Here is a 17,541-nt window from a genome sequence, read left to right on the forward strand (position 1 = left end):
GCCTTAGAAAAAAGGTTGGGCCGCTGTAATTATTTTTGAGCGGATCAGAAGCCTTGATCTGCATAATGAGAGCAGTGAAATGTGACTACATAGCGGGAGGGAGAGAGGGGTGGCAAGTCAACAAAATATGCTCATATCTGCCACTTCATTGGGTGTCTGGGTTGTGGTGATTTCTGATTACAGCTTTATCTCTCCCTCACGACTACCCTTTGAAAGGTTGTTGTCACTGGATCTCAGACGTTTTTTGAAAACAGTTTTGGTATTATTTGTTTTTTTCAGTATGATAAACACCCTGTCCTATAAGCATTTAATGGACTGAGCTATAGAGAATTGTTACTAGTTGGGTATTTGAATGATATTTGGCCATTTCAGAGGTCATTCCCCAAACATAATGTGGTATTACATGCTTCCTATTCAAGAGAATTCTCTACCATTAGTCTAAGTGGAAACCATTTAGCTTGTTTATGGTATTGGATAATGATGTGGATGTAGTGGAGCGACTTTGCGAGAATCTCCCATGTTTCTGCCTGCTCACTTCAACAACGCAGGTGTTCCACTTCCTGCCCTCTGAGCTGTGTGAGCTTCCTTCATTTTCTCTGATGTCTCAAATGTCACTCTATTACCTACAGTGGGGCAAAAAAGTATTTAGTCAGCCACCAATTGTGCAAGTTCTCCCACTTAAAAAGATCATAGGTACACTTCAACTATGACAGACAAAATGAGAGAAAAAATCCAGAAAATCACATTGTAGGATTTTTAATGAATTTATTTGCAAATTATGGTGGAAAATAAACTTTTGTTATTGACCAAATACTTATCTTAATACTTTGTTATATACCCTTTGTTGGCAATGACAGAGGTCAAACGTTTTCTGTAAGTCTTCACAAGGTTTTCACACACTTGCTGGTATTTTGGCCCATTCCTCCATGCAGATCTCCTCTAGAGCAGTGATGTTTTGGGGCTGTTGCTGGGCAACACAGACTTTCAACTCCCAAAGATTTTCTATGGGGTTGATATCTGGAGACTGGCTAGGCCACTCCAGGTCCTTGAAATGCTTCTTACGAAGCCACTCCTTCGTTGTCCGGGTGTGCCTTTGCTGATGGAAGGAGGTTTTCACTCAAAATCTCACAACACATGGCCCCATTCATTCTTTCCTTTACACGGATCAGTCGTCTGGTCCCTTTGCAGAAAAATAGCCCCAAAGCATGATGTTTCCACCCCCATGCTTCACAGTAGGTATGGTGTTCTTTGGATGCAACACAGCATTCTTTGTCCTCCAAACACAACGAGTTGAGTTTTTACCAAAAAGTTATATTTTGGTTTCATATGACATTCTCCCAGTCTTCTTCTGGATCATCCAAATGCTCTCTAGCAAACTTCAGACGAGCCTGGACATGTACTGGCTTAAGCAGGGGGACACGTCTGGCACTGCAGGATTTGAGTCCCTGGCGGCGTAGTGTGTTACTGATGGTAGGCTTTGTTACTTTGGTCCCAGCTCTCTGCAGGTCATTCTCTAGGTCCCCCCGTGTGGTTCTGGAATTTTTGCTCACCGTTCTTGTGATCATTTTGACCCCACGGGGTGAGATCTTGCGTGGAGCCCCAGATCGAGGGAGATTATCAGTGGTCTTGTATGTCTTCCATTTCCTAATAATTGCTCCCACAGTTGATTTCTTCAAACCAAGCTGCTTACCTATCCCAGCCTGGTGCAGGTCTACAATTTTGTTTCTGGTGTCCTTTGACAGCTCTTTGGTCTTGGCCATAGTGGAGTTTGGAGTGTGACTGTTTGAGGTTGTGGACAGGTGTCTTTTATACTGATAACAAGTTCAAACTGGTGCCATTAATACAGGTAACGAGTGGAGGACAGAGGAGCCTCTTAAAGAAGAAGTTACAGGTCTGTGAGAGCCAGAAATCTTGCTTGTTTGTAGGTGACCAAATACTTATTTTCCACCATAATTTGCAAATAAATTCATTAAAAATCCTACAATGTGATTTTCTGGATTTTTTTTTTCTCTAATTTTGTCTGTCATAGTTGAAGTGTACCTATGATGATAATTACAGGCCTCATCTTTTTAAGTGGGAGAACTTGCACAATTGGTGCCTGACTAAATACTTTTTACCCCCACTGTATATAGTGTACTACTTTTGACCAGAACATGTAGTAGTGTACTACAAAGGGAATAGGGTTTCATTTGGGACGCAGACACCAGTCACTTGTCACATGGACAGCCAGCGATAACGAACCTAAGTGTTTTGTTTTCCAGTGCAACGCCTAGCTGCTGTGGGATGATGCATGTACTCAAGGACAAGTGGGCTCCTGTTGGTTTGCAGGCATCCATCAGTTAGGCCAGGTGAACAGTTCAGAGGATGTTGATATGAGTTCTGACCTCAGCCATTAGTCTCTGACTAATGCATTGACCCAATCCGAACATGAGGCTACATATATTATTTTTGGATGATATTATACTGAACAAAAAAATATATGCAACATGTAAAGTGTTGGTCCCATTTTTAATGATCTGAAATAAAAGATCCCCAACATTTTCACACAGCTTATTTTGCTCAAATTATGTGCACAACTTTGTTTACATCCCTGTTAGTGAGCATTTCTCCTTTGCCAAGATGATCTATCCCGCTGACAGGTGTGGTATATCAAGAAGCTGATTAAACAGCATGATTATTACACAAGTGCACCTTGTCCTGGGGACAATAAAAGGCCACTCTAAAATGTGCAGTTTTGTCACAACGCAATGCCACAGATGTCTCAAGTTTTGAGGGAGTGTGAAATTGGCATGTTGACTACAGGAATGTCCATCAGAGCTGTTGCCAGAGAATTGAAAATATGCTGCCTCCAACATCGTTTTAGAGAATTTGGCAGTACATCCAACCGGCCTCAACCGCAGATGATGTGTAACCACGCGAGCCCAAGACATTCACATCCGGCTTCTTCACCTGCGGGATCTTCTGAGGGGGAGTCTGTAATAAAGCCCTTATGCGAGGAAAAAATCAATCTGATTGGTTGGGCCTGGCTCTCAAGTGGGTGGGCCTTTGCCCACCCATGGCTGCACGCCTGCCCAGTCATATGAAATCAATAGATTAGGACCTATTTCATTTATTTAAATTGATTTCCTTCTATGAACTGTAACTCAGTAAAATCGTTGCAATTTTATTTTTTTGTTCAGTTTATGTCAATTGATCTAAAGTATTATATTATATTTTACTTTACTTTTTTTTATACTGTAGGTAGCATTAGCTACCGCAAGTCTGCTGTGCCTGCACCAAAACTCCTGTATTTTTCCTTCATAGTTTGTGCATCTTTTTAAATAGTGAGCCAACATGTTTTCAGCACTTATTTCGCTGACTGATCAAAACAAATTTTATCATGCTGTCTTGTCTCTCTGCAGCAGACATATAATGAGCAATATATTTGAGACCTCAAATCGCAATAAAATCGCAGTGTTGAATTGCAATATCGAATCGTGATAATCGCAATACATATTCCTGGCATTGCAATACATATCCCTGGCAATTCAATACATATCCCTGGCAATTCAATACATATCCCTGGCAATTCAATACATATCCCTGGCAATTCAATACATATCCCTGGCAATTCAATACATATCCCTGGCAATTCAATACATATCCCTGGCAATGCAATACATATTCCTGGCATTTCAATACATATCCCTGGCAATTCAATACATATTCCTGGCATTGCAATACATATCCCTGGCAATTCAATACATATTCCTGGCAATTCAATACATATTCCTGGCAATTCAATACATATTCCTGGCATTGCAATACATATCCCTGGCAATTCAATACATATCCCTGGCATTGCAATACATATCCCTGGCATTGCAATACATATTCCTGGCATTGCAATACATATCCCTGGCAATTCAATACATATCCCTGGAAATTCAATACATATCCCTGGCAATTCAATACATATCCCTGGCATTGCAATACATATTCCTGGCATTGCAATACATATCCCTGGCAATTCAATACATATCCCTGGAAATTCAATACATATCCCTGGCAATTCAATACATATCCCTGGCATTGCAATACATATTCCTGGCATTGCAATACATATTCCTGGCATTGCAATACATATTCCTGGCAATTCAATACATATCCCTGGCAATTCCCAGCCCTACATGATGGTTTGCTGTCTAAGGATGGAATAGACTCTCAAATATGAAGTAAGATGTTGTATTGAGAACAATATATTTTTGCTTTTCAAGTAGTACGGAGCAATATGTTGACTAAAACTAGGTTAGTATTGAATGATTTAGTGATTTTAGACCTAGCACATCAGTGCTTGTTGAATACTTTCAGTATTCTGGGAGAGAAGGATGTTGATCATCAGTGAGCCATGCTTTCAGCAGTTTGCATCCCAACTTTCCCCCTGTTTCATATATAGTGGATTCACGTTTCAGTTTGGGGTGCTGCAGATCTGTCCACAAATGAAGAGGCCTTTTTTATGTGAACATTTTCATCTTGCAAGCATTGAAAACCCAGAGCTTTTTACAACTGAAGAACAAAGGCAAACTCTGAGCCTTTTGTCAGAGCCAAGCTCTTGAAAACATTATTTTGCAAAGTGTAGGTGTCTTAATTTGATCATTTTTGCTGCAAACTCTTGGGATTTCTGTATCTATCTATCCCACCCTGGGTAAGATGTTGACTGAAACCCATGCAGTGGATCAGTGGTTCTGCTCAGCCTATCCCTATGTGTGCTGGACTGAATTTAAAAAAATAACTGCCACTCTCCCTTTTTTAATGTCAGACTAATTCATCTTATAGAGAGAAACTGTTTTAATTTCCTCAAACAAGAATGCCACAATACGCAGCAATTATCTTGAGCCTTGATTTGGTTCTGAGCTCCATAATTATATATATATATATATATATATGATTCCCTTGTCTTTGAAATAGACTTTACAGATTGCCATGAAATCTGTGTTCTTTTTTGGGGAGAATTGGGAATATGAACTATTGTGCATGAAAGAAACATGGATTCGTCTTTTATAAACAGCATCGAATGTGATTCCTGTGGTGCTCCAGTAATTTAGGGCACTGTCTTAGCCCCACTCTATTGCATAATTGAAATGCTTAAAGATTAATTTAGCTAGATTAATTAAAGTGTTCCTTACTCAACTGGTGCTGTTTTTTCCTCTGCTTTTTGCAACTTTGGTGCATGCTCATTTAGTGCCCTCATTATTTAGGCATTTAAATGATTCATAACGATAATTTATTTACCTTATCATAAACCACATCTACTTAATTATAGCTTAGTCTAGTCAATTACCCTGCTCTTCCCCAGTATCAAGTAACACCCTGAAAATGCCTTGACTGCTCAGTTGCTATTTGGGAGGATTTAGATAAAATAAAAAATAAAATCTAATTTGTTTCATAAGCAAACGTGAAATGTTTCCCTACTGAGCCATCCGGTGCATACCGTAGCAGCCTTTGTCCATTAGATGGCATCACAGGCTACACAGACACATCTAGAGTGGCCCCTTCCCTCTCTTCTCTCTCTTCCCTCCCCTAGCTGTCTGGACAACTGTGTCTCTGTCTGTCACTCCATCTTGTCATTCTTCCTCTTGTTCCTTTCGTCTTGTTGTCCTATTGCCATTGCTCACTTAGTGATACTTGGCTACTCTCACTCTTTCTGTTCTGTGTTTTCCTGCAGTCACTGAGTCATCTGATCTCCCTTACACACTACAGACAGACAAGATGTGTCCCAAATGGCACCTTATTCCTTTTATAGTGCACTACTTTTGACCGGAGTCCTGTGGGCCATGGTCAAAAGTAGTGCACTATATAGGGAAATGGGTGCCATTTGGGATGTGGAAATCCTGCTACCCACTAGTGGAGCTGCTCAGCTCACAGCAAAAATATATTTGTCCTTTTCATCAATTAATAAAATAGTATCAACTTTTTGAGTGCGGACCCTCTACTAATGAAACAGCGCACCAGTTAGTGATTTCAAGAACCTTTTGATTGCCCTCTCCTCTGCTCACACACTAGAAGTGTGCTGTTGCTGTTCAGTCGTTCTGCCTAGCTTGTGCTCAGTGCTCCAACATAACGATTCATATTTTTGATTTTAAACAAGTAGTTTAACTCTGGCTATGCTACTTGGTTTCTCCTCTTTTTCTCTTGTTGTCAGGAGTTTGTCCCAGCATTGCAGTGGTGTAAAAATACTTTAAAGTACTACTTAAGTAGTTTTTTGTGTTATCTGTACATTACTATTTATATTTTTGACATCTTTTACTTCTACATTCCTAAAGAAAATAATGTACTTTTTACGCCATACATTTTACCTGACACCCAAAAGTACATTTTGAATGCCTAGCAGGACAGGATGCCCCTGGCTATCCATACATAAAAAATGGTGCCGTCGGCTTGCTTAAAAGAAGGAATTTGAAATTATTTATACTTAAGTATATTTTAGCAATCACTTTTACTTTTGATACTTTAAGTATATTTAGAACCAAATACTTTTAGACTTTTACTCAAGTAGTGTTTTACTGGGTGACTTACCTTTTAATAGAAAGTCACTCAAATAAAAGTGTATATATACTTTTCCTCAAGTATGACAATTGTGTACTTTTTTGCACCACTGCAGCTTAGTTCCCTCCTGGCACAAGCTTAATCTGTCCTTTTTGTGAAATGAAAAACAGTCTTGTGATTCAGACCATTTGTTATGTTGGAATAGAATACATGGTCATATTTACAACCCTGTTCCCATTGGTAATTACCTCCATGTACTGCGTCATTCAACTTCACAACTACAGAGAGTGAATGCTTGAGCAGACCTCATGGATAACTTATCATACCTGCTGCATGTTTTCCGCCAGTCAGAGACGCGTCATGAGAGCCATAGCTGGAGACGGGGAAGGAACCGTGCTTACAGAAGGGTTCCTGTCATGCATAGCTGCTCTTTCTCCTTCCCTCTGTCACATGCTCTATGTCATGTCTCCCTGCCGTCCTGTCCTTGGCCGTATGGCTCGTTGTGACGTGTGACGGGGTGCCATGCTATGCACATGAATCTGTTCTTTCCCTTTTCTTGTTGTTGTTGTTGTTGTCGTCTCTCTTCGTTGGTTAGTCTCACTTCATCCACTCTCTGCGCATCTCCCTGCCTGCCTGTCGGTCCACTGTTGTACATCTTCTGTCAGCTCCAATTTGTCCTGATTTTAGTTTCCATCAAACCCACTGACTTACTATACCCTGCCTGTTGTAGCGGTTTCCTACAGAACAATCTTCTGTTTGTCTTCCTTTACAGTCTGCGTTACATAGTCTCCTAGGTACCTTGCTTAGCATTTTGTTCATTATTTGTTACTCTGTCAAAAATAACATCTTGAAATCAGATATACGTTAATGATCATCAGCTTACCTACCAGGAGTTTGGATTAGAAAACGCCATAAATGTTTAATTCCTTTCATTCTGTTCCAGCCTATTTCTCTTGGTGAAACACCAGCAGCTTCATGAAAGGAGTTGTTGTTAATCAGAAACAAGTTTCAGGTGGATTTCAGAACTAGGTTGATGTTGTTTTTAATGCATCAACAGCCAGGTGTCAGGCCCCTTATCAGTACGAACACCAGTAGAATTATAACAAAGCAGGAATGGTAGTACAGAGATGAGGGAATAGGTGCCACAGGAAAGAATTGCACACATTTTTCGGTGGTTGGGTGGGAGAGGAAATTGGCAGAGGCCATAGTGGCCAGGCCACATGCTTGCAGGCCATTAATGGGGATATTTTCAATTAGTCATGCTTCTTAGAGCAAGGCCTGGCTACCTGTATTTACAGCCCCTGTCCCCTCACCCCCCACAGCGCTACACAATACCTCCTAGCAATAGATTACTCAGCTCTATTGATCTCTTGCACAATTCCAACCTGAGTGTTTCTTTATTTATTTATTTTTCCCTTTCCCCTGCTCTCCTCCCCCTATTCTCCATCCCTCTCTTCTCTCTCCTTCTCCCTTGTATTGTGTGAATCACCTGGAGGTAACGCTGAGTGAAAATTGGTTTCTGATTCCCCCATCACTGCTGTTGATTCATTTCACAGCCACTCTCTCTGCCACTCAGCCTGGTTTGCCCTCAGCACAGACTATTTTTGCGTCCCAAATGGCACCATATTCCTTATTTAGTGCACTATATAGGGAATAGGGTGCCCTTTTTAGGATGCAACCTAGCTCAGCTTTGTCAAACAGACATGGCTATGTTGGCCAGAATGTGTTTTGTTAAAATAGTACTAGACAACAGACAATTCACTAGGCTACAAGACGGTGGTCTACTAGGCATTAGGCTACAAGACGGTGGTTTACGAGGCACTAGGCTACAAGGCGGTGGTTTACGAGGCACTAGGCTACAAGGCGGTGGTTTACGAGGCACTAGGCTACAAGGCGGTGGTCTACGAGGCACTAGGCTACAAGGCGGTGGTCTACGAGGCACTAGGCTACAAGGCGGTGGTCTACGAGGCACTAGGCTACAAGGAGGCACTAGGCTACAAGGCGGTGGTCTACGAGGCACTAGGCTACAAGGCGGTGGTCTACGAGGCACTAGGCTACAAGGCGGTGGTCTACGAGGCACTAGGCTACAAGGCGGTGGTCTACGAGGCACTAGGCTACAAGGCGGTGGTCTACGAGGCACTAGGCTACAAGGCGGTGGTCTACGAGGCACTAGGCTACAAGGCGGTGGTCTACGAGGCACTAGGCTACAAGGCGGTGGTCTACGAGGCACTAGGCTACAAGGCGGTGGTCTACGAGGCACTAGGCTACAAGGCGGTGGTCTACGAGGCACTAGGCTACAAGGCGGTGGTCTACGAGGCACTAGGCTACAAGGCGGTGGTCTACGAGGCACTAGGCTACAAGGCGGTGGTCTACGAGGCACTAGGCTACAAGGCGGTGGTCTACGAGGCACTAGGCTACAAGGCGGTGGTCTACGAGGCACTAGGCTACAAGGCGGTGGTCTACGAGGCACTAGGCTACAAGGCGGTGGTCTACGAGGCACTAGGCTACAAGGCGGTGGTCTACGAGGCACTAGGCTACAAGGCGGTGGTCTACGAGGCACTAGGCTACAAGGCGGTGGTCTACGAGGCACTAGGCTACAAGGCGGTGGTCTACGAGGCACTAGGCTACAAGGCGGTGGTCTACGAGGCACTAGGCTACAAGGCGGTGGTCTACGAGGCACTAGGCTACAAGGCGGTGGTCTACGAGGCACTAGGCTACAAGGCGGTGGTCTACGAGGCACTAGGCTACAAGGCGGTGGTCTACGAGGCTACAAGGCGGTGGTCTACGAGGCTACAAGGCGGTGGTCTACGAGGCTACAAGGCGGTGGTCTACGAGGCACTAGGCTACAAGGCGGTGGTGTACGAGGCACTAGGCTACAAGGCGGTGGTGTACGAGGCACTAGGCTACAAGGCGGTGGTGTACGAGGCACTAGGCTACAAGGCGGTGGTGTACGAGGCACTAGGCTACAAGGCGGTGGTGTACGAGGCACCTCTATGTATTACACTTGACTTCTTTTATCTTTTCTATTGAGATTGATGGGGTTGTTTCTGCAGTGACATGTTCACTAAAGGTGTGTGTGTGTTTAACTGTGTCCATCCAGGTATGACAAGGAGGGCCACTCTATGGCTGGCCAGTCTCTGACGGAGGCGAGGACAGGTGGAGGAGGAGGAGGGAACACCAACTGGAAGACCCTGGCAGACATCAAGACGGAGCACCTTGGACACGGAGACAAGGTTTTTTGCGCACGCACACACCAGCACATGCTCACACTAACATACTTTGTTGTAGACAAACATGTACATCAGTCTAAAAAATTTTTTTTCTTGACTTGATTCAAAGCAAGAATATTCAAGCACAAACTGAAGGACAATATCGATTACAAGCGATCTCTTTGAAGGTGGGAAGTAGACCAACCTGCATTGTGGATCCAACACACAGCAGCATCTCTATCTCAGTCACCATGAAACACTGGAACCTTGTCACTTCATCCTGGCTTTCCAAGGATTCTCTTTTCTTGGTTAGCAGTCATGATAAGTCTTTGTAATCAGAGCGATTCATTAAAGGACTGTGCTACTGGATCGCAAGCTTATTTTTAAAGCAGAATGCTAGCTTGTTTCTGTCCAAAATGTGACCCTATTCCTTACATAGTGCACTACTTTTGGCCAGGGCCCAATGGCACGCTATTCCCTATGGGACCTGGTCAAAAGTAGTACATTATATAGGGAATAGGGTGTCATTTGGGATGCACCCTACGGTATCTGATCTCCCTCTCTGATGATCTCCCTCTCGTTAATCACCAACATAGTAGGTGTCCTCTGCTGCCCTCTCCCTACCTAGGTATGTGCGTTGTGACGTCACATTTATCTCCCATATTGATTGTGAAGATAAGAGTGGCGCCATTCATTCATCTTGGTAATGAAGTGATTGCTCTCATATGAGTCAAGTAAAATATGTGCTTGAAATTTCAGCTTCTTATTTTCATTTTATGAGAAGGGTGGAAAGGTGTATAATTAATCTAAGGTTATGAAAACTGATATGTTTAATATTTGTAATATAAAACTACAGTATTTAATCCTGGGCCTTGGTTATTAACCTCCGTTTTGGGATAAGGGACGAGAGGATTTTAATTAGGTTTATTTGACTGACTTTGTGTGAGGAGTTCTCTGGTTAGAAGGGCACTGGGAGAGAGGGGGGATCGACAGGGAGGGAGGGGATGGTACAAAAGTTTAGGATTGACTGGGAGAGATGGAGAATCCAAATCAAATTGTATTTGTCACATGCGCCTAATACAGCAGGTGTAGACCTTACTGTGAAATGCTTACTTACAAGCCCTTAACCAACAATGCAGTTCAAGAAATAGAGTATTTACGAAATAAACAAGTTGATAATATATATATATTTTTTAAACAGTAACAAGGCTATATACAGGGGGTACCGAGTCAATGTGTGGAGGTACAGGTTAGTCGAGGTAATTTGTACATGTACAGTTGAAGTCGGCAGTTTACATTCACTTATGTTGGCGTCATTAAAACTAGTTTTTAAACCACTCCACAAATTTCTTAACAATCTATTTTTTTATTTCACCTTTACAGTGCCTTGCGAAAGTATTCGGCCTCCTTGAACTTTGCGACCTTTTGCCACATTTCAGGCTTCAAACATAAAGATATAAAACTGTATTTTTTTGTGAAGAATCAACAACAAGTGGGACACAATCATGAAGTGGAACGACATTTATTGGATATTTCAAACTTTTTTAACAAATCAAAAACTGAAAAATTGGGCGTGCAAAATTATTCAGCCCCCTTAAGTTAATACTTTGTAGCGCCACCTTTTGCTGCGATTACAGCTGTAAGTCGCTTGGGGTATGTCTCTATCAGTTTTGCACATCGAGAGACTGACATTTTTTCCCATTCCTCCTTGCAAAACAGCTTGAGCTCAGTGAGGTTGGATGGAGAGCATTTGTGAACAGCAGTTTTCAGTTCTTTCCACAGATTCTCGATTGGATTCAGGTCTGGACTTTGACTTGGCCATTCTAAAACCTGGATATGTTTATTTTTGAACCATTCCATTGTAGATTTTGCTTTATGTTTTGGATCATTGTCTTGTTGGAAGACAAATCTCCGTCCCAGTCTCAGGTCTTTTGCAGACTCCATCAGGTTTTCTTCCAGAATGGTCCTGTATTTGGCTCCATCCATCTTCCCATCAATTTTAACCCATCTTTCCTGTCCCTGCTGAAGAAAAGCAGGCCCAAACCATGATGCTGCCACCACCATGTTTGACAGTGGGGATGGTGTGTTCAGGGTGATGAGCTGTGTTACTTTTACGCCAAACATAACGTTTTGCATTGTTGCCAAAAAGTTCAATTTTGGTTTCATCTGACCAGAGCACCTTCTTCCACATGTTTGGTGTGTCTCCCAGGTGGCTTGTGGCAAACTTTAAATGACACTTTTTATGGATATCTTTAAGAAATGGCTTTCTTCTTGCCACTCTTCCATAAAGGCCAGATTTGTGCAATATACGACTGATTGTTGTCCTATGGACAGAGTCTCCCACCTCAGCTGTAGATCTCTGCAGTTCATCCAGAGTGATCATGGGCCTCTTGGCTGCATCTCTGATCAGTCTTCTCCTTGTATGAGCTGAAAGTTTAGAGGGACGGCCAGGTCTTGGTAGATTTGCAGTGGTCTGATACTCCTTCCATTTCAATATTATCACTTGCACAGTGCTCCTTGGGATGTTTAAAGCTTGGGAAATCTTTTTGTATCCAAATCCGGCTTTAAACTTCTTCAACAGTATCTCGGACCTGCCTGGTGTGTTCCTTGTTCTTCATGATGCTCTCTGCGCTTTTAACGGACCTCTGAGACTATCACAGTGCAGGTGCATTTAGAAAGGAGACTTGATTACACACAGGTGGATTGTATTTATCATCATTAGTCATTTAGGTCAACATTGGATCATTCAGAGATCCTCACTGAACTTCTGGAGAGAGTTTGTTGCACTGAAAGTAAAGGGGCTGAATAATTTTGCACGCCCAATTTTTCAGTTTTTGATTTGTTAAAAAAGTTTGAAATATCCAATAAATGTCGTTCCACTTCATGATTGTGTCCCACTTGTTGATTCTTCACAAAGAAATACAGTTTTATATCTTTGTTTGAAGCCTGAAATGTGGCAAAAGGTCGCAAAGTTCAAGGGGGCCGAATACTTTCGCAAGGCACTGTATTTAACCAGGTAGGCAAGTTGAGAACAAGTTCTCATTTACAATTGCGACCTGACCAAGATAAAGCAAAGCAGTTCGACACATACAACAACACATGGAGTAAAACAAAGTCAATAATACAGTAGAAAAATAAGTCTATATACAATGTGAGCAAATTAAGTGAGATAAGGGAGGTAAAGGCAAAAAAAGACCGTGATGGCGAAGTAGAACACTGGAATGGTAGATTTGCAGTGAAAGAATGTGCAAAGTAGAAATAGAAATAATGGGGTGCAAAGGAGCTAAATAAATACGGTAAGGGAAGAGGTAGTTGTTTGGGCTAAATTATAGATGGGCTATGTACAGATGCAGTAATCTGTGAGCTTCTCTGACAGCTGGTGCTTAAAGCTAGTGAGGGAGATAAGTGTTTCCAGTTCAGAGACTATAGTTTTGGCAAGTCTGTGAGGACATCTACTTTGTGGATGGCACAAGTCATTTTTAACAATTGTTTACAGACAGATTATTTCACTTAGAATTCACTGTATCACAATTCCAATGGGTCAGAAGTTTACATACACTAAGTTGACTGTGCCTTTTTAAACAGCTTGGAAAATTCCAGAAAATGATGTCATGGCTTTAGAAGCTTCTGATAGGCTGACATAATTTGAGTCAATTGGAGGTGTACCTGTGGATGTATTTCAAGGCCTACCTTCAAACTCGGTGCCTCTTTGCTTGACATTGGAAAATCAACCAAGACCTCAGAAAATAAATTGACCTCCACAAGTCTGGTTCATCCTTGGGAGCAATTTCCAAACGCCTGAAGGTTCCGCGTTCATCTGTACAAACAATAGTACGCAAGTATAATCACCATGAGACCACGCAGCCGTCATACTGCTCAGGAAGGAGACAGTTCTGTCTCCTAGAGATGAACGTACTTTGGTGTGAAAAGTGCAAATCAATCCCAGAACAACAGCAAAGGACCACGTGAAGATGCTGGAGGAAACGGGTACAAAAGTATCTATATCCACAGTAAAACGAGTCCTATATCGACATAACCTGAAAGGCCGCTCAGCAAGGAAGAGGCCAATGCTCCAAAACAGCCATTAAAAAAAGCCAGACTACGGTTTGCAGCTACACATGGGGACAAAGATCGTACTTTTTGGAGAAATGTCCTCTGGTCTGAGGAAACAAAAATAGAACTGTTTGACCATAATGACCATCATTATGTTTGGAGGGAAAAGGGGGAGGCTTGCAGGCCGAAGAACACCATCCCAACCGTGATGCACGGGGGTGGCAGCATCATGTTGTGGGGGTGCTTTGCTGCCGGAGGGACTGGTGCACTTCACAAAATAGATGGCATTATGAGGAGGGGAAATGATGTGGATATATTGAAGCAACATCTCAAGACATCAGTCAGGAAGTTAAAGTTTGGTTGCAAATGGGTCTTCCAAATGGACAATGGCCCCAAGCATACATCAAAAGTTGTGGCAAAATGGCTTAAGGACAACGAAGTCAAGGTATTGGAGTGGCCATCACAAAGCCCTGATCTCAATCCTATAGAAAATTTGTGAGCAGAACTGAAACCATTTGTGCGAGCAAGGAGGCCTACAAACCTGACTCAGTTACACCAGCTCTGTCAAGAGGAATGGGCCAAAATTCACCCAACTTATTGTGGGAAGGTTGTGGGAGGATACCTGAAATGTTTGACCCAGGTGAAAAAGTTTAAAGGCAATGCTACCAAATACTAATTGAGTGTATGTGAACTTCTGACCCACTGGGAATGTGATAGAATGATTTATTTCAGCCCTTATTTTTACCATTATTCTGACATTTCACCTTCTTAAAATAAAGTGGTTATCCTAACTGACCAAAGACAGGGAATTTTTACTAGGATTAAATGTCAGGAATTGTGAAACTGAGTGTAAATGTATTTGGCTAAGGTGTATGTAAACTTCCGACATCAACTGTAGGTAGGGGTGAAGTGACTTTGCATAGATAATAAACAGCGTGTTGCAGCATTGTAAAAACAAAGGGTGGTCCATGTCCAGGAAGTCATTTGATTAGTTGTTCAGTAGTCTTATGTCTTGGGGTTAGAAGCTGTTAAGGAGCCCTTTGGTCCTAGACTTGGTGCTCCGGTGATGCTTTTGACAATTTTTTGGGGGCTTTCCTCTGACACCGCCTGGTATAGAAGCCCTGAAGGTCCTGGATGGCAGGAAGTTTGACCCCAGTGATGAACTGGGCCGTACGCAATACCCTCTAGCGCCTTACGATCAGATGTCGAGCAGTTTCCATATGAGGCGGTGATACAATGCTATCGATGGTGCAGCTGTAGAACTTTTTGAGGATCTGGGGACCCATGCCAAATCTTTTCCTGAGGGGAAGAAGGTGTTGTCATGCCCTCTTCACAACTGTCTTGGTGTGTTTTGACCATGATAGTTTGTTGGTCATGTGGACACCAAGGAACTTGAAACTCTCGACCCGCTCCACTACAGCCCCATCAATGTTAATGGGGGCATGTTTGGCCCTCCTTTTCCTGTAGTCCACGATCAGCTCCTTTGTCTTGCTCACATTGAGAGAGGTTGTTGTTGTTCTGGCACCACACTGCCAGTTCTCTGACCTCCTTCTTATAGGCTGTGTTGTCGGTGATCAGGCCTACCGCTGTTGTGTCATCAGAAAATGGAATGATGGTGTTGGAGTTGTGTTTGGCCATGCAGTCGTGGTTGAACAGGGAGTACAGGAGGTGACTAAGCACACACCCCTGAGGTGCCCCAGTGTTGAGGATCAGCGTGGCAGATGTGTTGTTGCCTAGTCTTACCACCTGGGGGCAGCCCGTCAGGAAGTCCAGGATCCAGTTGCAGAGGTAGATGTTTAGTCAAAGGGTCCTTAGCTTAGTGATGAGCTTTGTTGGCACTATGGTGTTGAACGCGGAGCTGTAGTCAATGAATTGAACAGCATTCTCACATAGGTTTTCCTTTTGTCCAGGTGGGAAAGGTGAGATTGCGTCATCTGTGGATCTGTTGGGGAGGTATGTGAATTGAAGTGGGTCTAGGGTTTCTGGCATGATTGTGTTGACCAGCCTTTCAAAGCACTTTATGGCTACCGACATGAGTGCTACGTGGCGGTAATGATTTAGGCAGGTTATTTTCGCTTTCTTAGGCACAGGGACTATGGTGGTCTGTTTGAAACATGTAGGTATTACAGACTTGGCCAGTGGCTTGGTTTCCCTTTGTAGTCCGTAATAGTTTAAGCCCTGCCACATCCGACGAGCGTCAACGCCGGTGTAGTAGGATTCAATCTTAGTCCTGTATTTACGCTTTGCCTGTTTGATGGTTCGTCAGAGGTCATAGCGGGATATCTTATATGCGTCCAGATTAGTGTGCCACTCCTTGAAAGAGGCAGCTCTAGCCTTGAGCTCGGTGTGAAAATGTACATGCGTTCACTGTGGGGACGACATCGTCGATGCACTTATTGTTGAAGACAGTGACTGATGCGGTATACCCCTCAATGCCGTTGGATGACTCCCGGAACATTTTCCAGTCTGTGCCAGCACAACAGTCCTGTAGCGTAGCATCCGTGTCATCTGACCACCTCCGTATTGAGCGAGTCACTGGCACTTTTGCTTGTAAGCAGGAATCAGGAGGATATAATTATTGTCAGATTTGTCAAATGAAGGGCAAGGGACAGCTTTGTATGCGTGTCTTGTGTGGAGTAAAGGTGGCCTAGAGTTGAATTTTTTTTATTAATTATCACCCCCACCCCTAGTTGCACAGGTGACATGCTGGTAGAAATTAGGTAAAAAGGATTTAAGTTTGCCTGCATTAAAGTTCCCGGCCACTAGGAGTGCCGCTTCTGGATGAGCATTTTCTTGGCCTTATACAGCTTGTTGAGTGTGGTCTTAATGCAAGCATCGGTTTGTGGTCGTAAGTAGACGGCTACGAATAATATAGATAGTGTGGTCTACAGCTTATCATGAGGTATTCTACCTCAGGCGATCAATACCTCGAGACTACTTTAATATTAGACCAGCAGTTTTTGACCATTGGAAACACACCCCGCCCCTGGTCTTACCAGACGTAGCTGCTCTGTCCTGCCGATGCACGGAGAAGCCAGCCAGCTCTATATTATCCGTGTCGTCGTTCAGCCAAGTCTCGGTGGAACATAAGATATTACAGTTTTTAATGTCTTGTTGGTAGGATAGTCTTAATCATGGATTGTCCAGTTTGTTTTCCAATGATTGCACGTTGGCCTATAATACGGAGGGTAGTGGTGGTTTACCTACTCGTCATGCGAATTCTTACAAGGCACCCTGCCCTCTCCCCTTTTTTCCGTCTTCATGCTGATGGCGGGGATTTGGGCCTTGTCTCGACAAAGCATTCTTCATGTCGGACTCATTAAAAAAAAGTTGTGTAGTTCGAGGTGAGTAATTGCTGTTCTGATGTCCAGAAGCTCTTTTTGTTCATTAGAGACAGTAGCAGCAACATTATGTACAAAATTAGTTGCGAACAATGCGAAAAAACAAACAAAATAGCAGCCATCCCCGCCGGCGCCATTATACTAGGAGAGGGGGACAATAGTAGAAAAGCTCAGGCTTGACTAACAGACACAGGTGGACTCAGGTCATGTGAAGGAGTGAGGTGTTGGAGAATGGGTAGAGGATTTTGGGGTTTAGACAGGCTTGGGTCAAAGAGCATGTGAGAAAATGTCCTACCGTAGCAAAAGGAGGGGAAAATGGGGCATGTTCCAAATATATAGGCCTAGATAAATAATAGAAGAGCAACACTCGACTGGAAACCTATTTGTGGCTAAACCCCTACCTGTTTGTGTGT

General features: G+C 43.1%; 1 protein-coding gene across 2 annotated transcripts in view; it reads left to right on the plus strand.

Moving 5' to 3' along the window:
- The window catches only part of LOC112265533 (replication protein A 70 kDa DNA-binding subunit), a 42,991-nt gene that overhangs the window by 13,581 nt on the left and 11,869 nt on the right, over positions 1-17,541 (plus strand). For both annotated transcript variants that reach the window (XM_024442907.2, XM_024442908.2), the window contains one exon: positions 9,626-9,758. In XM_024442907.2, the coding sequence (XP_024298675.1) occupies positions 9,626-9,758 (133 nt within the window). The remainder of the gene's footprint in view (positions 1-9,625; positions 9,759-17,541) is intronic.

The sequence above is a fragment of the Oncorhynchus tshawytscha genome, linkage group LG13, assembly GCF_018296145.1.
Source record: "Oncorhynchus tshawytscha isolate Ot180627B linkage group LG13, Otsh_v2.0, whole genome shotgun sequence".
NCBI lineage: Eukaryota > Metazoa > Chordata > Actinopteri > Salmoniformes > Salmonidae > Oncorhynchus > Oncorhynchus tshawytscha.